This window comes from Cyprinus carpio, chromosome A16 (genome assembly GCF_018340385.1).
Source record: "Cyprinus carpio isolate SPL01 chromosome A16, ASM1834038v1, whole genome shotgun sequence".
NCBI classification, from domain to species: Eukaryota; Metazoa; Chordata; class Actinopteri; order Cypriniformes; family Cyprinidae; genus Cyprinus; species Cyprinus carpio.
Genome location: NC_056587.1, coordinates 21445102 through 21468727, shown reverse-complemented (window position 1 = coordinate 21468727; position 23626 = coordinate 21445102). Strand labels below are relative to the sequence as shown.

Genomic DNA, 23626 nt, shown 5'->3' with positions numbered 1-23626 from the left:
AATGAATAAGGCAATGGATAGCTTTTAGATACTGATAATCTGGTCGTATCCAATAATATACTGATCTGTCGTTAACATCAAACCTTCTTTTCCAGCTCCTTCATTTTCTTCCGTTTGATGAGGATCTCGTCCAAGCCGTCCTCAAACGGATCAGCGATCAGCGTGTGTCTGTTGTACGAGCGCAGCTGAAAATACACAAGACAGTCTCGCTTGATCCGCATCAACCACACGACTGAAGGAAATACAGAGAGGGCAGTTCGAGAACAGGAAGTGGTGAGCGCTCACTCTCTGCCGGGTCCTCTGCAGGTTGGTGCGCAGGATCTTCCTGATCTCCTCCTCACGAGCCTTGGAGAGCTGCGGCAGCGCCCGGTCCTGAAGAGGCTTCTTGGGCTGGATATTCCTGGAAAACATTGGGGATAAAAAATTAAAACTAAGTATCCGAGAACAAAGGCTTCCCAAACCAAATTCCAAAGATTCTACACACATTCCATTAATTCCACGTTACATACATTCTAGAAATTCCACATATTCCACATGTATTATATAAATTCCTTACACATTCCAAAAATTAAACACATTCTACTCAAATTCCACAAGTTACAGTACAGACCAAAAGTTTGGAAACATTACTATTTTTAATGTTTTTGAAAGAAGTTTCTTCTGCTCATCAAGCCTGCATTTATTTGGATCAAAATACAGAAAACAAATGTAATATGTGATATATTATACAATTTAAAATAATTTGTTTTTTAAATTATTATACTTTAAATTATCATTTATGTTCTGTGATGCAAAGCTGAATATTTTTAGGATCATATCACATGATCCTTTAGAAATCATTCTAATATGATGATTCATTATCAAAGTTGGAAACAGTTCTGCTGCTTAATATTTTTTCAGAACATGTGATACTTTTTTAGGATCTTTGATGAATAAAAAGTACAAAAAAAAAAAAAAAAAAAGAAGCTATGTTTTTAAATATAAATATTTTGTAATAACATATACACTACTGGTCAGTAATTTGGGGTCAGTAATTTTTTTTCTTTCTTTTTTTTTAAATAAAATCAATAGGGGGGGGGGGGGGGGACTTTATTCAGCAAGGATTGTGTTAAATTGATAAAAAAGTGATAGTAAAGAAAATATATTATTAGAATTAGATTATTATTAGAATTTTTTATTTTGAATAAATGCAGTTCTTTTTAACCTTTTATTCATCAAATATATTAGGCAGCAGAACTGTTTCCAACACTCATAATAAATCAGAATATTAGAATGATTTCTAAATGATCATGTGATAGACTGGATGTTACATGTGACACTGAAGGCTGGGAGTAATGATGCTGAAAATTCAGCTTTGCATCATAGGAATAAATCTTATTATTTTTAAGATATATTCAAATAGAAAACTATTATTTTAAGTTGTAATAATATATCTCAATATTACTGTTTTTTCTGTATTTTTGGTCAAATAAATGCAGGCTTGATGAGCAGAAGAGACTTCTTTCAAAAACATTAAAAATAGTAATGTTTCCAAACTTTTGACCTGTACTGTATATACATTCTCGAAATTCCACACATTCTCCATGCATTATATAAATTCCTTAACCCTTCCATATGCATTCCATAAATTGTACACATTCCACGTGTACTGTACAAATTCCCTACACCTTCCACTCTATATGCATTCCACACACTCTCTGTGCATTCTCTAAAGTCCACATATTCTACACAAATTCCACACATTCCATGAGTTCCACAAGTTATATATATTCTAGAAATTCCACATGCATTATCAATTCCTTACACATTCCATAAATGCCCTATTTTATATGCATTCCATAATTTGTACACATTCCACACATTCTCTGAATTCCTTAAACATTCCATACGTTATATACATGCAATAAATTGTATACATTCCACATGCATTATATAAATTCCTTGCACATCCACACATTCCCACATCTGTTATGCATTCTGTAAATTGAACACATTCCACTCATTCTCTAAATTCCTTACACATTCCTAATAAATTGCATATATTCCACACGTGTTCTAAATTCTTTACATATTCCAGACTCTATATGCATTCCACACACTCTGTGCATTCCATACACATTCAAAAGTCCATCAAAAATTCCATAAATTTCACACATAATCTAAAAACACATTATTAATTTCACACATTCTTCATTCATCCCAAACATGCTATAATCGCTCCTCAAATTCCATGCACGTTCCACAAATTCCATATATTCTCTCCACATTCCATAAATTCTAAAACAAATCAAGGGTGGTTGGAAACACTCACTGCATGGAGACGGTGGACGGCATGGCGGAGGGCAGCTTGGATCCTCCGCCGCTCTCCACCAGCTCAATGGCCTGCTTCATCTCCATCTTGTGGTAGAAGGCGATCAGCTGCGGTTCTTTGGAGCGCTCGCCCGCTATCAGGCACTTCTTCACGTACTTCTTATTGAACCGGTTCAGCCTGGAAATGAGTAGAAAAGGTGAAGCTCTCATATAGTCGTGGTTATTTTTATCCAGATGACAAACCCTGCCTCTTGCATCGTCAGTGGCAGAGAAACACTGATGCTTTGTCTGAAATCGATGTGGAACATACTGACGAAACATTGCATTGAAATGGACAAAACTATACGTTCTCCATCTCTGACGTAAATCTGATCCGAAATCTCACTTCCTCTGTTGCACCAGCAGGAAAAGATCTGGGAACTCAACCAGCTAAACTGGTCTGGTTTCAAAATCTCATCTACATCACTCATTCAAAATACATATCGCATCTAAATCATCAAGACCAGACATTCTGATTTCATAAAGACTTCATAAAGAATCTCAAAATCACTCAAAGAAAAGCCGAATTTATCCGTACTTGTCCTTCCAGTGATGATGTCCGTAATGTCCGCAGATGTCCTCGATGCCGGTTAGCAGATGGTCCAAAAACTAAAGACAACAAGATGACAGTTGATGTGCTGTTTAGGAAACATAAACTACAGTGTTGATCAGTAACACAGAGATTAGCAGTTAAACAGCAGACAGAAGCTCCAGCTGAGCATGATGTGGATAATGAGCATTAAAGTGAACAGCAGAGAGATTTCTGACAGTCACTCACAGTATTAAATACCATGAGACGCTCATGCCAATGGGGGTTTCCATAGCAACAATCAGCTTTATGAGCTTTATGAAAATTAATTCTATTTATAAGATGATTCAGTTTTTTTTTTTTTTTTTTTTTGCATTGTGACATTTTCGTGCATATTAAACACATTTTCCTGCAAAATTGTCATTAACGTGATGCAACATGTTACTTAAGTTTGTCATTCCCCATTCCTGAGGGTGATTCTCTTTAGATTCTCCTGAATGCATTTACCTTTTTTTTTTTAATTACATTTATTTTTAATTCAACAGTAAATACTACAATAAATGAAATGTTTACATTTTTTTGCAATAATGCATTTTTTCTAAAATGCATTATGGTGCATAATTCAAATGAAAATAAATGTCACAATGCAAAAATCATCGTGGTTTAAAAATCGGCATCATTTTCTTTATGCAAAATCAAATTCATTATTTTTTTACCTGTGATTGTGTGTTAAAATATGACCTGGAAACATTTTTTGGGATTAATTTGGTCACTTGGTCTTGTAATGTTTTGACACCTGTTATTCTAAATATATATAAAGCAGTATTTATGTACACTGTAAAACTGTGACTGTACCAGTTTGTGACCAGCAGGTAGCACTCAAACACTCATCTCCAGCAGCACTGGATGTTAAGAGAGCGAAATAATTCAGTTTATTATAATTAACTCATCTGACCCAGCCCAGCTTGTTTTATTATGATCAAGACTGTGTAATCTAATCAGTTCAGGACTTGCAGAATATCGAGAAAGCATCAAATATTCATGAATCACAGACGGGAGAAACTCAGAGACGAGCAGCACCTGTGTGTGAATCTCCTCGTTAATAGATCGCTTCGTTTCCTGTTTCTTCTTCACCGCCAGGAGGTCCACCAGAGGACGAATGGTCATGCCCTGCCAGAACAAAGAGAGAGGAGCACAAATTGATGACTGCTCACAGTTGGTCCTATTAAAATGCAAACAATAGAGCTCTAGTAATAAAAAAAATGCATTAAAATAAAAAAGGATGGAACGATGATAAGTAAAATGTTATGCAAGCCAAATATCAATGACATCTGACAGTGGCCCCAAATAGGTAAACCTAAAATTGCACGAAAGTCACTGCATTAGAAACTGCATTGCTCTGCATAAAAAAAAAAAATTAAATTAAAGTTCAAATAAAATAGCACTATTCAAATAATAAAATACAAATCAATAAAATAGCACTATTGTCAAACAAAGCATTTCTCAAAGAATTCTAAAAACACATCTGCACTGCATTAGATATAATTGCATAAAATTGTTTAAAATAAAAACAAATAATTTAAACAGCACAATAAAATTAAATTAAATGGCACAATTGTCCAGCAAAATATTTCTCAGAGACTTCTAAAAGAGATCTATCAATGCATTAGATATAATTGCATTGCACTGCATAAAATAAAATAAAATCAAACTATGCATTGTAACGCGGTTTGTCTGTGTGTGTATCTGAGACAAGAATATGGGAATGAGATGGAAATAGAAAGGGATTATACAATTCTTCTGATTCGGATTCCAAATAAATAAAATACTATGCCAAAACCTCCTGACCACTAAAAGAATTACAGATCATGACCAGGGAGCAATCAGATTTACACGCACTGGGCGGCACCTCCTGTCCTGAGCTGTTATTCATAGCGTGTCCTCGCTCATCCATGCATGATTTTTCATACTACAGTATGCTGAGCACTGATGAGGCGTGGTACTGTGACAGCGTTTGATACATTGGTGTTGTTACTGTGTGAACAGGGCTCTTCCTTAAGGTCAGATGCTGGCAGAGATAGGTACACCGCATGCAGCAATAGCAAACACACCCTCACATCTGACACTGCAAACTGTCTCCACATCCCACTTCCTGTGAACAGCACGAACTCTGTGCAGTGAGATCACAGACTGATGCAGAGACCCCAAATAATGCACCCAAGACTGTTCGAAAGTCACTGCATTAGACAGAACTGCATTGCAAAATAAAATTAAATAATAAAATATAGACATCTAAAAAACAGATATTCTCTTATATGCATTGTCCACCAAAGAGTTAAAACTAAAACTGCATGAAAATAACTGCTTTAAATGTAACTCTGCATAATAAATAATTAATATTATAATTAAAATTTTCCACTGAAAAATTAAATTAAATTAAATTAAATTAAAATAAATTAAAATAAATTAAAATAAATTAAAATAAAAAATAAAATAAAATATTAATAAATAAATAAATAAAATAAATCAAATAAAATAAAAATAAAATCAACCTAACAATCAAAATAAAATAAAATATTAATTTGTGGAAGTGTGAATTAAACTATTTAAAAGCTTTTAAAGACCCACAGAAACCCTGCGAACACTCATGAGGAGATTTACAGTACAATAGATCTGCAGAACAGTTTAGCACAAGCCTAAAGCACTCAGACACACTAAAACAACTCCAAAGCATCAGCCGCCAGCATCAGTAAAACCTGTGGAGATTTGGATCTCATCATGTCTGTGTACTGTACACAGACTCTACGCTGGTTCTGCTCTTTTGTAGCACAAAGCAGAAAGACTCTCGTTACGATATCAATCATTCAAAACAGAAACCAAGAGGGTTACTTTCGCCTTTTTCAGCAGCTCATCAGGGCTCCCGCAGCTCTCTCAAAGAGCAAAGAGAGTCTGAAGAGGAGGAGTAACGGCATAAACACACCACACGGAAGCGTTCGATAATCCAGTGAAACCTGACGGAGCGTGAAGCTGTTCACTAAACAAGTCTGAGGACATTACATCACTGTATCAAACGTGAGGTTAATGAACGGCTAGACCTGCAGGGGATTCTTAAAGGAAATGAAATTCCACAGATTAAGATGTATGATTTTTAGGATACATTAACATCAGGAAATTTTTTCATCATATTTGAAATCATTCCACAGAATTTAATTGATTTTCATTTTCAAATTAATTTAGCAGGATTAGACAATTTTTCACCTAATCAGATCTTGTGTTATGCCAATTTAATCATTCTTTTTCTCACAATATTACATTGACACATCCTTTTTATAATTTATTTAATTGATCTTATACATAAATTTATATTTATACAAAATAAATTATATACTTTTATATATTTTATATAAAATAAATGTATATATATATATATATGTTTGTGCACATATACATAAATTATATCTATTTTTTACATTTATTTTTAATTTACTTTATTTAAATTGTATCTATCTATCCATCTTAAAACTACAAATAATATATATATAGACTTAAAAAAAGTGCATATTTTATATCATATAATTTTTACTGTACTTTTATTTTGTACTTTATTTTAGGTTTATATATATATATATATATATATATATATATATATATAGAACTTAAAAAAAGTGCATATTTTATATCATATAATTTTTACTGTACTTTTATTTTGTACTTTATTTTAGGTTTATATATATATATATATATATATATATATAGATATATGTGTGTGTGTGTGTGTGTGTTGTGTGTGTGTTTTTTTCTATATATATATATATATATATATATATATATATATTAACATTTTCTAGACATAAAAATATTTTTATAAAAGCATATACAAACAATATGTATCATATCTCAAAGAAATTGGCAACACTCAACTATAATCAATGCAGAAAATACAGAAAGTATGCAGATTCCCTGTAGACTTGGGAATGATATCCTCCATGTGCTGAATGTGAGAAGCCAGACACTGACCTGCACAAACACCGTGAAGAAGATGACAGTGATGATGGCGGTGAGGAACATGTTTCTCTTGGGGAAATGATCAGGGTTCAGCAGGTAGACCAGGGAGAAGGCGATCGCTCCTCTCAGTCCGCCGTAAGCGATGATAAACTGGTCCTTAGAGGTGAGCTTGACGATACGGAACTTGTTGATCACGAAGGTCAAGCCGATGACACCTTTGGATAAAATTAAACATTTAATTAAACACAAGCATCGCAAAATGTGCCACCATTCACAACCTCAGGGCACTGATAGAATAGAAGAATAGAACCGCTTCTTTAATTAGGTGAACAGAAGTCTCTAAAAAAAAAGGAGTACAATTAATTAAAATCAAGACACAGTTTATCATAATTAGTTCAGAACTACTTAACGATGATGAACCTTCATATATCTATATACATATGGGCTATATACACAATTAACTTACAACAATTAAATACAATATACACTTTTTTCACTTTACTTTTCACTAAAAGTGTATATATTATATTTATTTTAAAATTGTATTATTTTTTATAATATATTTTTATTTAATTTATTTTAATTTATTTTTTTATAATTGTATTATATTTTAGCAAATAATTAACTTTTCTATTTTAGTACCTTTAGTATTAGTTTAATTTTTTATATAATTTCATTTTTTACCTTCTCTGAACCCATATACAATAAAAAGTGTACATATAATATTGTTATTGTTTTAAAAGATTTTTATAAAAGTTTATATTTTACATTTCATTACTTTATATATTATAATATATATATATATATATATATATATAAATAAATGAATAAACTTTTTGTAGTATATATACACACAACTACAAAAAAAGTTTATTCATTTATTTTTATATATAAAACAGAGAAACTGAGAATTTTCAAGTGGTCTCTTAATTTCTTTCCCCCATAGCTGTTTATATATATATGTAGATAGATAGATAGATAGATAGATAGATAGATGGATAGATGGATAGATAGATATAGATTATATTTTTTACATATATATGTGTGTGTGTGTTATATAAACAATTAAAAGTGTATATAGTATATTTATTTAGTTTATTATAGTATATTTATTATATTTGAGCAAATATTTCACTTATTTTTTATTTTAGTAATTTTAGTATTATACAACAAAAAATTATATATTATTTAATATCATTTTATTTAATTTTTTAAAGATTTTATTTTATAATTTTTTTTTTTTTTTATTTTTTCATACATATTTTTTTTCAAAAAAAAAAAAAAAAAAAAAAATAATAATAATTTTTGATTAGTAATATGCATTGCTATATGCATCGCTATTTTTTGGCACCCTAAGATTCCAGATTTTTAAAAAGTTGTATCTCAGCCAAATATTGTCCTCCTAACAAACCATACATCAATGCAAAGCTTATTTATTCAGTTTTCATATGACGTATAAATCTCAATTTCGAAAAATTTACCCTTATGACTGGTTTTGTGGTCCAGGGTCACATATATGTAGTTGTATATATACACATATATACAGCTCTCTCTCTCTCTCTCTCTCTATAAATATATATTTATATATTAACTGTGTATCAAATCGCAAGGAACTACTTAAAGATGATGGACCTTCCCTGAACTTATGACGTAAATACACACAATCACACTCACACCCCAGATACAGGAGTGAGACTTACGGAGTTATACTTCTAGTGAAATCTAGAGACTAATTCCAGCTAAACTTCACTCACCCAGAACACGCGCCACCAGGCAGAAAACGAGGGTCGCCACCACGAAGATCCAGTTCCACTCGTGCGGCCCGGCCACCGTCGACACTCCCAGGAAGATGAAGATGAGCGTGTCGCTCACTTGTGCCCTGCTCAACATCTTCAGGAAGTACTTGATGGTGGTGTGGGATTTATGGGAAATGTTGGCCTCCACGTAGGGACGCATGACGGCACCACACGCGATTAGCCTGGAGTCAGAAGATTCATCTACATTACTGACCTGACAATACTTCCTCCATACCATCTGATATCAAGATTCATCACAATATCATTTCATACCTTCAGTGGGAAATGAAATGCATTGCACGTAATTGTTACACCTTGAGAATCAATGTAATCATAACTTGTTTGAAAGTAAACTCCACGTTTAATTTTTTTTCCCCACAAATTCTGTTTTCCATTTTATTTTTTGTAAATTATGTGTTTTATGATTTACTACACATTTAGCATCAAATATGGTATCAAATGAAACAACCCAGTGATCAAACTTTTGTAATAATTCTTTTAAAATCAAATGATATATAACAAATTTACAAAAACAAAACATGCCATTTTACATTTTTTGTCAAAAAAAAAAATAATTTAATTGCATGATATTCCTTAGAAAAATAACAATAAAATAAAATATTTTTTAAAAAAAAAAAATAATTTAATTGCATGATTATTTAAAATAATAATTATACAATGGTCTTTTTTTTTTAAATAAGGTGCTGCACAATTGAACTTGTATTCAATAGAAATTTTATTTAAAATAATAATTATACAATGGTCTTTTTTTTTTAAATAAGGTGCTGCAACATGGATAATATAATATGGTTGCATGAATTTTCTTTAATAATATATATAATAATAATAATAATAACTTCTCGAAGCAATAATAATAATAATAATAACAATAGCGTCTAATTAAAAGGAATTCATAAAATTAAAAAAAAATACTATTTTTTTTAAATATTTATTTTTTTTTAAAAATGTAATAATTTTAAAATATAATATTTCATTGATTATTTATTATTTTTATTATTTATTATTATTATTATTATTGTCTAATAGGGTGCTGCACAAAATTTTTAAAAAAATATTTGGTTTTTATGATATTTCTTAAAATAATAATAATAATAAAATAACAATAATACAATATAATGTTTCAATAAATGGTATTATTATTATTATTATTATTATTATTATTATTAACTACTTTGACGATTACATTTTACTATACATTAGTAATATATTTCTGTCATAATTCGGCCTACAGTCAGTTGGGTCCAAGGGCTGAATTTCGACAAGCCCTTGCATATCGCACCATGCCAACGATTTGCATAACTGTCAATAACTCATCAGAAAATATTAGCATACGCCCTTGAAAGGGAACATCTCGGTCAGCCTCATTTAGCTCGACCTGTGAGGAACTATTTCCACCTACGGTCGAGTCGAGTCTCAAAGGTGACGGCGAGGGTCATGAAAAACTAGCCGAAGTGACTGGCTTCTGTCTGAAAGTTCCACCTTTGGGAACATTATCAAGGTTGATCATTTCAACTCCTGGGTTCCTCCTGTTCTCATCTGTTCCTCTTTTAAAAGGGCATCTGTGACAACACTTCATGTTTCCCTGTGGTGGGATTTGGCTGTTCCTTAGGGATGAATGCTTTGCATAACAGGCTATTTCACAGCTCAAGAAAAAGAAATGTGCTGTTTTATAGAGCAATAAGCATTCGAGACGGTGATGTGTCCATGTACTGTTTTTAATAAAAGGGTAAAAAACACTTTTTAGTCAAATAAAAGCAAATGCATGCACTTATAAAGGTTTTTTTTGTTTTGTTTTGTTTTTTTAAGTCTCTTGTGCTCACCAAAGTCTATATTTAATTGTTTTGAAAAATACTATTAAAACAGTAATATTATTAATAATTATTATTATTATTAAAAATTATTATTTTCTTTTTGAATATACTGTAAAATGTAATTTATTTCTGTGATCAAAGCTGTATTTTCAGCATCATTACTCCAGTTTTCAGTGTCACATGATCTTCAGAAATCATTCTAATATTCTGATTTGCTGCTCAAGAAACATTTCTGGTGTTGATAACAAGATTCAGTATGTTTTTTTTTTTGTTAAGGAAAATTTCCGGATTCAGTATGTTTTATTTTATTTTTTCAAATTCTGTGTTTTCCATTTTATTTTTTCTGGATTATTTGCTTCACAATTTACTACAAATGTATCCTCAAATAAGGGTTTCTAATGAAATAACTAAATAAAACTTTAACAATTTAATCAGTCTTTCAAAAGTTTACAACAAAATTTTTTTTTTACTTTTTTAAACAGTTTAATAAATATTTAAAAAGTAATTAAATGAAAAATATAACAATTACATTATTATTTTTTAATTTTTGTCAAATAAGGGGCTTTTTATTATTATCAATTATAACAATTACATTATTATTTTTTTATTTTTGTGGAAACTGTGATACATTTTATTTTTCAGGATTCACAGATCAATAGAAAGTTCAAAAGAACAGCGTTTATTAGATATAGAAATCTTTTGTAACATTATAAATATATTTACTGTCACTTTTGATTGATTTAATGCGTCCTTACTGACTTTAATCTCTTTCAAAAACAAACAAAAGAATCTTTGAACAATAATATTGCGTCCAGTCCTAGTTTGAGTCCTATATTAAGTCATGACTGTATTTAAGGTGTGGGTTGGTTGTTTGTTGGTTGGTTTGGTTTATTGTGAGTTGTGATTGAGTAAAGTACTAGTCAAAACTGCACATTAGTAGACTTCGTTTTAAAATCACCACTCGAGTGTCACCAGTGATCATAAACCGAGAGCCTTACTCTTCAGTACTTGAAGTATTGAACTGGTCTGAGGTCTTGTGAGGGCTTCATCCACTCGAGCGTCACCAGATCATAACCGAGAGCCATCTTCAGTACTGAAGTATTGACCGAGCTCTGACAGCCTGTAACTCACGAGCAGTGACTCCTAGCGCCTTCAGACGACTGATCAAGTGTCGGTGACAAGCTTTTTAATAAATGGATGATTTCTTGTGCTGATTTTTTGATATTGCTCAGTTAATGTTTTTATAATATATATTAGAAACAGATAAACTAAGAACCTTAATTTTACAACTTAATATATTTTTACGTTGATGTTCTTTTTTTGCATGAATGCGCCTGGTCTTTTTGTGCATGAAAAGTCTCGACCGGACTCAAATCCACTTACTGGAAAACATATTTCCTTAATTAGTTTCGCGATAGATAAACATTAAATTAAAAACAATTTATTTTTCTTTTTCATTATGTGGTCTGACGATATTAAAACCTTTACACTCTTTTTAATCATAAAAATGGCATCTAAGATTTTCTATTTGGTTTTTGTTTGTGAGTTGATTGGGGAACTGAAGTGTTCTGTCACTTAAAGTACCTTAAAACAATTAAATAACTTACAAAGTGTAAATGTCGGAGTAAGTAATTAATTGAATTAAAGCATATGTTGCTTTTTCGTTATTAGTATAAATCATATTTTAATGAATTTAATTTATTTATTATTAACTATTTAATTAATTTTGCTTGTTTATTTTTATTTTTTTTATTTCTTTTTGCATGTTTTATTTTATTTTTTATTTATCTGTGTTTAAATAATTATAACTTGAATAAAATGTACGTTGACTGAAAAAAATATATATAATCTATATATAAAAATTTGGTTAAAAAAAAAATGTTAACTGAAATAAAATTTACTTTGACTGAAAACCATTTTCATGTAGTTTCATTGACTAAAATAACTAAAACTAAAAGTTAAATAAAAATTAATAAAAACTATATGGTCATATTTAAAAGAAAACTAATAAAAACAACAAAAATTACTAAATCTTGAACTCAAATTCAAATTAAACTAAAGCCATAATAAAACACTTCCATTACTTGAAATAAATAAATTTAAATAAAATAAAATATCAAAACAAAACTTCGCCTTTATTAATTTCAGCAACATTTTCTATTTTCATTAAGTTTACTTGATGCACTAAAACAACTAAAACTAAAATAAAAACTTACCTATATAAATTTTCATTAAGTTTACTTGATGCACTAAAACAACTAAAACTAAAATAAAAACTTACCTATATAAACATATTAAATAAAACACATAATTTTTGCGTTACTTGAAAAAAACAACATCTACCCTTACACTGAAAAGTACTAAATGTACTAGATGTATTAAAATAACAAAAAATTAAAAAATAATAAACTAAAAAAAAAATGAATTTAAAACAAATAGACAAATAAAATTTAACTGAAAAACTAATTCAAAATAGGAACAAAAAGACTGTAATAGTATCTCAATGATATTAAAATAGCACTATCACTTCACTCACGCCATGATGCCGGACAGATGAAACACCTCCGCCGACAGGTAAGCCATGTAGCTGTAGACGAAGACGAACAGAGGCTCGATGACACGCGTGTGCGAGGTGAAGCGGGACGTGAAGGCCGCCAGGATGCATGCCGTAGATTCGCTGGCACCACGTACCGACCGCCCACACAAGCCCACCAGAAAACACACGATACCCAGAAACCCATCGGTGACCGTGATCGTACCCGCATTGGTGAACTCCTCAAAGAGATGATAGAGCACCTGCAGCAGCAGAGACCAACACAACCCCAGCATTAGAGCCACAGGCAGCTTAACAAAACATATAGTGCTACCATCATATTAAAATGAACTGTTGTTTCATTTAAAAATTTTAATTAACAATTTCAATTAATTTGAAAAATATTATTACTATTTTTAGGTAATATTAACATTTATTTTTTAAAATTTTAAACAATATATTTTTTATTTATAATATATATATATATATATATATAATATATATAATCTAGATATATATTATATATATAATATAATATATATATATGGCGGTATATAGGGGGGGGGGGGGCTATATGTATAAATAACCTAATACAAATGTTATAATAAATTATAAATAATACATAGAATTTAATTAATCTACAGTATACATCAAATGATATATATATATATATACTATCTATCTATACATCAACTTCTAACACATGTTTTTTTTATTATTGTAATTAATTATAAATTATTCCCAATATTTTAATTAATGTTTAGTATATCAGAATTAATTAATTACAAAATTATCATATAATATATATATATATATATATACGTAAATATCATATATATATATATATATATATATGTGATTACATTTAATAAATATTTAATCTAATTATGATATATATTTCTTTAAATTAAGTTCACACCCACACACACACACATACAAACACACCCACATATGCCATACATACATATGTATACATACATGTCTATATAATATAGATATATATATATATAAAATTTATTTATTATTTTATTTTTTATTTATTTATTTATTTATATAGTAAGACATAGCTAGCTGGTTAGTAAATTTGTTCAGTTCTTTAGCTATGACTGTATCACGAGGATTATTGCTTACAGTACAAATATCTGCAAACATCTAGATTTAGTAATTCTTCTCTTATGCTGAGATACACAGCATTACACTTTATGAAGTACATTCAATAATATCAATGAAGCAAAGCGGGACCACAAACACTCCTCAGATTAGCGCAGGAGGCCTTCACCGAATGCCTGATATCGTGTTTGACTTCTTTCATTGATCACCTCCAAGTGTGTGATTGTTTTCAACGTGACCACGCTTCGATTTCATTGACCACTCTAGCAGTCGAGGAAAAACAGTGGAGGTAATGGAAACGAGCCGCCTCTTCACAAGACTCAATCGGCTGATAAACTGAGCTGTGAGAGTGAACACGTGTGCGTGAAAAAAAATCCTCACAGGGACAGCAGACCGATAAACCCCAGCAGATCTAGAGCTGAGGCTTGAGATCTAATGAGGCACGTGCTGCTCAAAAAAATCACAACAACAATATATATAATAACCTAACATCATTTAATGTGTTATAACTATGCTATAATATAATATTCAATATTTATCAATTAATTAAATAACAAATTGTACATTAAATCTGTCCTGTCTATCGATTCTTAATAATAAATAATAATTAATTAGAAATAAATAAATAATATATATTGCTTATTTGCAAACTGTATTATGTACATCAAAATTAATTTCTCTCTATGTCTGTATATTTTTGCATTTAAGTATTTATTTTTAATATATGTGTTTATATAAATTATACACATAAACATATACACACATTTATAGTATTTATTCAATTTTTAGTAGTTATTTAAAATAAATACAATACACATATACACACATTTATTCGTCATTATATATATAATATTTTAAATGATTGGTGTAACTAAAATCAGAATAAATAATAATATATTTTTATTAATTTCTTGTACTCCATTAGTGCACTTTATATATATTATCTATATATATATAATATTTATCTATCTATTATCCTATATATATATTCGTATATCTATCATTATATAATTAAAATATTAAAATATATTTGCTCCAGATTTATTTCTTTCATAATATTATATATATATGAGTATTATACTATATATATATCCTAATATATATAATATATATATCACTGTATAGACTTCATTTCATCTATATATTATATAGATATATATATATAGATATATATATTCAAATATAAATAAATGAACTTTACCTACTAATTTACAGTTCTATGCAAAACTTTATTGTTAACTTATTTTCTCTCTCTCTATGTATATATATATATATATATGATCGCGATTAATCCCGACCTAACATTAAAAGTTTTTAAATATCATTGCAATAGTTTCACATTCAATCTTCCAAATTGATATAGAAACAACATAAAGACAGTATATTTATTAATATCTATTTTTACTACAGCCATTCAACATACTCACTCACAGTGACGGCGTCATTAAGTTAGCGACTCGCTCTCCGAACACCAGGATGTGGTAGCCGCTCGTTAATGTGGATCTCCTCGCAACAACAAGCCAGAACAGCCACGGGTTCCACGGCTGAAGAATGACGGAGCCGAACAGTCAGAAGAACACCGACAGGAGGTTGAACGCCTCGCCAGATTAGTGCCCTCGACTGGCAAACGCCGTACAGCAGTACCACCAACCGAAGAAGGCATTCAGAGTCTGCTTCCTTCCCACCACTGCAAAACATGAGAATAGTGCCCAGGTTCTTCAGTGAATTGCCGGTATGTGCCAGAAGTAGGCCAGCGTCCGAGATGGGAGGCAGCAGGTAGAAGAGAAGATCTCGGAACTATCAGCACCGAGGGGCCTCGCCTACAAGCTTGATGAGACCGCCGACTCAGCAGCCCACCAAGATCAGCAGCCCAGCTCTCCGGCACAAATATGGAGTACAAGCGAGGCCATCAGGTGGAACCCTCACAAATAAAGAGGAGCATGGGTGCATGCAGACAAGGGCACTGCATTCCTTTAGTAAAAGTAATATAACTAGTGATGGTCTAAATTCATTTTATTACCAGAAAACGCTGAACCCCAAATTTTCCAAATTTTAAGCTCTTCGATTAAAAAGTTGCCAGCCACCCACCGCCAAAGAATTTGATGATTTTCACAAAAATTTGATTTTGCTGTATTAATATTTACCACGCCATGATGCCCGGACAGATGAAACCCTCCGCCGCAGGTAAGCCATGTGCTGTCAGACAAGACGAACATAGGCCTCGATGACACCGCGTGTGCCGAGGTTAAAGCGGGTACGTGAAGGCCGCCAGTGATGCGTAGATGGCCGGCCCCACCACCCCACCACCCACCCGATACCACCAACGACACCACCAGAAGCACCGCTACCCAGACGTACCCAGAAACCCATCGGTGACCGTGATCGTACCCGCATTGGTGAACTCCTCAAAGAGATGATGGAGCAGCTGAGGCAGAAGACAACCAAAGCATTAGAGGCATTGGAGGCTTGGGAAGATATATGGTGCCTATCGTCATTTTTAAATTAATTGTTGTTTATTTTAATGAAGTGTTGTTTTTTTTTAAAATTTTTAATTAATTTTTAAAAATATTATTACTATTTTTAGGTAAATAGGTTAACATTTATTTTTTAAATTTTAAACACTATATTTTTTTATATATTATATATATATATATATATATATATATATATATATATAATATATATATATATATATATATATATTATAATATATATATATATATATAAATTAAATAATAAATCGTTATACATAAATTATAAGATAATACATAGAATTTAATTATCTACAGTTATACATCAAATTATATTACATATATCTATATATATACATAAAAACACATGTTTTTTTTATTATTGTAATTAATTTATAATTATTCCCAATATTTTAATTAATGTTTTAGTATATCCGAATTAATTAATTAATTAATTATATATATATATATATATATATATATATATATATATATATCTATATATATATATATATATATTTGGATTACATTTAATAAATATTTAATCTAATTATGATATATATTCTTTAAATTAAGTTCACACACACACACACACATACAAACACACACACATATGCATGACATACATATGTATACATACATATGTTATATAATATATATATATATATATATAAAATTATTTATTTTATTTTATTTATTTATTTATTTATTTATTTAATAGTAAGACATAGCTAGCTGGTTAGTAAATTTTGTTCAATTCTTTACCTATGACTGTTATCACGAGGATATTGCTTACAGTACAAATATCTGCAAACATCTAGATTTAGTAATTCTTCTCTTATGCTGAGATACACAGCATTACACTTTATGAAGTACATTCAATAATATCAATGAAGCAAAGCGGGACCACAAACAGTAATCAGATCCTCGGATTAGGGCTTAGGAGGATTTCTGATATCGTGTTTGACTTCTTTCATTGATCACCTCCAAGTGTGATTGGTTTCATTGACCTGTCGAGACTCGAGAAAAGGTGAGGTAGTGGAGTAGAGGAAGTGGAGTTGATGTAATGGAGACGAGTCTTCTCTTGACTCAATCAGCTGATAAACTGAGCTGTGAGAGTGAACACGTGTGCGGTGAAATCTCACAGGGACAGCAGGACCGATAACCACAGCAATCTAGAGCTGAGGCTGAGATCAAGAGGCACGGTGCTCAAAAAAAAAAATCACAATAACAAATATAAAATAATAACATCATTTAATGTGCTATAATATGCTATAATATTAATATTCAATCATTTAATTAATTAAAATAAAATTGCACATTAAATCTGTTTGTGTATCTATCTTAATAATAATAAATTAATTAGAATAAATAATATATATTGCTTATTTGCAAACTGTATTATGTACATCAAAATTAATTTCTCTCTATGTCTGTATATTTTTGCATTTAAGTATTTATTTTTAATATATGTGTGTATATAAAATATACACATACACATATACACACATTTATAGAAGTTATTCAAAATAAATACATATATAAAATCAATCACACATAAACAGACATTTAGTATTATATATATATATAATATTATAAATGAGTGGTGTAACTAAAATAGAATAAATAATATATGTTTTTATTATTTCTTGTAACTCACTGTCACTGCATTTATATATATATATATATGTTTTTATTATTTCTTGTAACTCACTGTCACTGCATTTATATATATATATGAAAAATTAAATATATAAATATATTTTCATATATATTTCTTTTCATAATATATATATATATATATATATAATATATATATATATATATATATATATATATATTATACTGTATAGATATATATATATATATATATATATATATATATATATATATATATATATTCAAATTAAAATAAATGAATTTTAATAAATAATTTACAGTGCTATGCAAAACATTTATTGTAACTTATTTCTCTCTCTCTATGTATATATATATATATATATTATCGCGATTAATCCCACCTAACATTAAAAGTTTTTAAATATATTGCAATAGTTTCACATTCAATCTTCAAATGAATATAGAAACAACATAAAGACAGTATATTTTTAACATCATATTTTTAATACAGCCATTCAACATACTCACCACAGTGACGGCGTCATTAAGTAACGACTCTCCGAACACCAGGATGTGGAGCAGCTCGTTAATGTGGATCTCCTCGAACACAGCCAGAACAGCCACGGGGTCCACGGCTGAGATGACGGAGCCGAACAGCAGGCACGACAGGAGGTTGACGCTCGCCAGATTAGTGCCCTCGAGCTGGCAAACGCCGTACAGCAGACCACCAACGAAGAAGGCATTCCAGAGCGTTCCCACCACTGCAAACATGAGAATAGTGCCCAGGTTCTCAGTGAATTGCCGTATGGGCAGGAAGTAGCCGGCGTCGAGGATGATGGGAGGCAGCAGGTAGAAGAAGAAGATCTCGGACTTCAGCACCGGAGGGGCCTCGCCTACAAGCTTGATGAGACCGCCGACCAGCAGGCCCACCAAGATCAGCAGACAGCTCTCCGGCACGATGGAGGACAAGCGAGGCATCAGGTGGAACCCTACAAATAAAGAGGAGCATGGGTGCATGAAGACAGGGCACTGCATTCTTTAGTAATTAATATAACTAGTGATGGTCTGAAATTCATTTTTTACCAGAAACGCTGAAACCACAATTTTCCAAATTTTAACTCTTTGATTAAAAAGTTGCCAGCCACCGCCAAAGATTTTTAGATTTTCACAAAAATTTGATTTTGCTGTATTAATATTTGAATATGCAATACACCAAAACAAAGATCAGAGCCTCTACTTAAAAAAAAAAAAAAAAAAAAAAAAAGGTTTTATCCCAGCTTAAAGCATTCTTTTTTTGAATATAGGTAGGTTTCATAAAAAAAAAAAGCATAATTTTGAGCAAAACTACCTATCAAAAACTACATCTGGATAATATTCAGTATGATTATCAAAGCATAAATCCAGTAAATCGCTTCCATCAACACCTCCAAAGCTTGCACAGACATAGACCACTTCCTGGATCATCATTTTATTTCGTAACTTTATGCAGTTTTCATTTATAAGCTATTATATTGCATTATTTCTCATATGCATCTGTTTATATAAGAGATCGCTCGTTTCTCCGTCCTGTTCACGTGTGTTTTTGTTCGGGAGGTTTTGTACTCATACAGAAGATGTGTAATAGCGCCCCCGAGTGTATAACAGTGAAAACACAAAAAGCCGTAAAAACTCGTCAATGGCGTGGAAGCGTTTTCTTTTAAAAGACGAGATAACTCGTCAATGGCGGGAAAAGAGTTAAACAAATGTCGTAATTTAGCCAAAACTGCCAAATTAAAATGCTATTTCATGCATTCTGACTTATTTACACTCTTAAAGAGTTGGATTCTCATGCTAAACATGGCCAAAGAGGTGGACGTATGATGGAGTATTTCTGTGCCAAATACGCTCCTTCCGGGTTTATATTTAAGTTTCGTTAAGTTTTTTTTTTTTTTTTTTTTTTTTTTGAGTATGGCCCTGTATGATGTCATAAAGGATGGAATTCCTTGTGCGGGTGTTTCTCTCGGAAAAGCGCGCACATCAATCAGAGCGAGAGTGCTTCAACATGCTTCACTCGGGTTACGGAAGTCGCCGGCTTGCTTTTAGATCATGAAAGCAATAAGTGTGTTTTGTTTGTTCAGCTTCCCAAAGAACCCAGCGTTTGGGCAACAGTGGATGCAGTCCGTTTCTCCGGCGTTGTAAGTCAGTGCAGTTTTCGTTCCTGTTTTATTTATATCAATGTCACAGCTTGCAAAAGTTGCGTGTGCTTGTGACTCTTTAGCTCCGCCCATGACACGCCTCCAGGAGCTCGACTGTTTTCGGACAGTCTTTTATAAATCTGATAAAACTAAACACTCTTCAGAGATGTGAAGGATCCAGTACTACTCTATAAATTCACAAGATTAACATGAGATTGGCAGAAACTGTCTGTTTTATGCCACTTTTAATACATTTTTGCTGTTTCGTCCAGATATTTTTGACTGCCACAATTTCGATGCATCACTTAATAATATAATATAATATAATATAATATAATATAATATAATATAATATAATATAATATAATATAATATAATTCATCATAATTTTTTCAAATGTTGACGTGGCAGACAAAAAAAAATTAAAAATTTAAAGTAAAATTACATTTAGTTTTTAATTTACCCAAAAACTAAAACCAGAAATAGTTTATTTAAAAACCCAATCAATCTAATTTAATCAACACTCAAATAAAAATGGAGCCATTTATAATGCACAAAGCTTAATTTTAAATATTTTTTTGATGATATAATTATGTTTCTACACCAATTCGGTGTTGAACATAAACATTTAATCACTTACAATCAATTACAGTTAAAATCAATTAATCAATTGGTTAAGTAAAAATATAATGAATATGTAATTTAGTGCATATATTTATCAAAATGCTCCTCTCTAGACAAATTTGTCCTTTACAGAAAAATGTAAAATAAATACACTTTTATAAATAATATAATAATTTTTTATCAATAATATAATATAAAATTATATTATATTATATAATATAATATAATATAATATAATATAATATAAAATAATATAAAATATTATAATATGATACAGATGATCCTAACATTTCTGCATGTTGACATAACGAATAAAATTAAAATTATGTTCACTAAATCAGATGATTAATGCCATTTTTAGTCTCACTTTGGGGTCTGGCTTCCATTCTCCGTACATTAATTCATATTTAGATTAATATTAACATGAATTAAAACAGGACACATTTGTCTCCTTTCAGGTCTGACAATTTTCAACAGGTAATTTATGGCAATAACCAAATGAAATGCTCATGCGGTGCAGAGCTGCAGCAGAAACGATGTGAGAGCTCGGTGTGATCCTGCTGCTGCAGCTGCGCTGATGCTTTGCTGACGTGTCAACTGTGTGAACCTCAGAGTTGCAGAATGATGTCAAAAGTGTCAAAGCTTCAAGGATCACAATCAATTGTGCACAGTTGTGAAAAAACAGCAACAACAACAAAAAAAAAAAAAAAGTCCTGATGCCAGTTAAACTGCTTACTTGAGATCTGAAACCTTGAAACAAATGCCTGACTTCCATTCTATCATCTCTGGTTTGTCCTAAGCTTTTGAAGGCTATTATCACTAAGGCTTTTCCTAACTGAAGTGGCATGCTGCAGGTATTTCGAGCTCGTTTGTTAGAGCTGAATGTTTTCTTGTTAAAGCACATACACATACAGATGCTCCTGCATGCATCAGGTGACTACTGAATCAATCTGACCGGTCCATCTGCGGTCAAACGTGTGACAAATAGGAAACCTGTAGCCTATAAGAAACAGTGGTTTATTTAAAGACTGACGTCATCTTCATTTGAACTGAAGAAAGTCATTACAGTTATCTACGCATCCACATAATCAGATCTGTGCGATACGACAGCAGTCAGCAGACAACAGGCCCTGGAGACCAGCTCAATTAAAGCCTCTGAAAGGCCCTAGCGGGACGTAATGGATCTGTCTATAATGGATCCGGCCTTCTGTTTCTCCAGCTGAATCTAGAGATCAACCTTTAGCTGGTTACCACTGTACAGTAGCTACAGCATGAATGGAGGAAATAAGTCTGTTTCTCCAGACAACCACTCGAAAGCAGCCTAGTGTTTTCACTATTTATAACGCAATCAACATAACCGTCTGTATTCATTTGTCTACATGCACATGCATCAAGTGTTTTGAACACAAATAAATCATAAAATAAAATGGTAAATAAAATAAATAACTTGGCTTAGTTTTACTTGTTTATCGAAAAATCTAATAAATAACTAAAACAAACAAATACTAAAAATAAATATATTTAATATAAAAATATTTTTAAAAAATTCTGCTTAGTTTCAATATACAATTACATTTTTATCACAAAATTTTATCAGAGACAACAATTTTTTTATATATATGTTTATTTATTTATGTATTTATATATAATTTTTAAATAAATCACTTCAGTAAAAAATTACATAAAATAAAGTAAGTCAAATAACTTCTTTGGCTTAGTTTACTTATAAATAAATAAATAAATAAATAAATAATTAAATAAATAAATAAATAAATAAATAAATAAATAAAAAATTATTCATTTGTCTACATGCACATCCTTATATAAATAGATACCTTCTGCTTAGTTTATGAACAAGTTAATACACAAACCATCAAAACAATTACAAAAAAATTTTCTTATTTGATATATCAAATTAATATAAAATTTATTTTAATTGTTTCATAAAAATTTTTTTTTTACCTTTTTAAAATAAAATAAAATAAAATAAAAAACAACTTTGCCTTAGTTTCACTTGTTTATCAAAAATAAAATATAATAAATAATAACTAAAACTAAAATAATATTAAACTACACTAAAATAAGCTTAATAAATAAAAAAATAATTTTTGCTTAGTTGCACTGCATCATCAAAATTACAATATAATAAATAATTCAGTTTAGTTTCAATGGATCATAAAAAAAAAAGCAAACAAAGCAATTTCTTTTAATTGACTAAATTATCAAAAAACAACCATCACCACTTGGCTATTTAATATTTTTAGTAGACTTTGGGGCACAAATATCTAGAGTGTGATACGGTTAGAGTGATTTCCTCACACCTTGATAAGACTGAGCACAGACAACACATCCCTAGAGCACTATTATATAAAAATACACAAAGGGCTGACAGTAACTGTGGGCAAAATAGCAGCATGAGAATCCCTCAGCTATTATGAGGTGACCTGACCTTCACACTGGCCCCGTGCTTGTCATGAGGGCCCTCAAACGCCAACAATGAGCCCCCAGGAGAGCTGTGAGGTATTCAGAGCCCAGGGTGGCACGCGTGGAGAGACGAGAGAACTGCGTGAAGCCCGATAGTGT

At 30.8% G+C, this 23626-nt stretch overlaps 1 protein-coding gene across 1 annotated transcript in view; it reads right to left on the bottom strand.

The window, feature by feature from the left end:
* Nucleotides 1-23626, bottom strand: part of LOC109090532 (sodium/hydrogen exchanger 1-like) — a 39596-nt gene that overhangs the window by 4887 nt on the left and 11083 nt on the right. The window contains exons 2-10 of the mRNA XM_042773266.1: nucleotides 18774-19234; nucleotides 13048-13307; nucleotides 8638-8861; nucleotides 6896-7098; nucleotides 3959-4048; nucleotides 2888-2958; nucleotides 2312-2488; nucleotides 286-400; nucleotides 84-185 (exon numbers count right to left, since the gene is read on the bottom strand). Of these exons, the coding sequence (XP_042629200.1) occupies nucleotides 84-185; nucleotides 286-400; nucleotides 2312-2488; nucleotides 2888-2958; nucleotides 3959-4048; nucleotides 6896-7098; nucleotides 8638-8861; nucleotides 13048-13307; nucleotides 18774-19234 (1703 nt within the window). The remainder of the gene's footprint in view (nucleotides 1-83; nucleotides 186-285; nucleotides 401-2311; nucleotides 2489-2887; nucleotides 2959-3958; nucleotides 4049-6895; nucleotides 7099-8637; nucleotides 8862-13047; nucleotides 13308-18773; nucleotides 19235-23626) is intronic.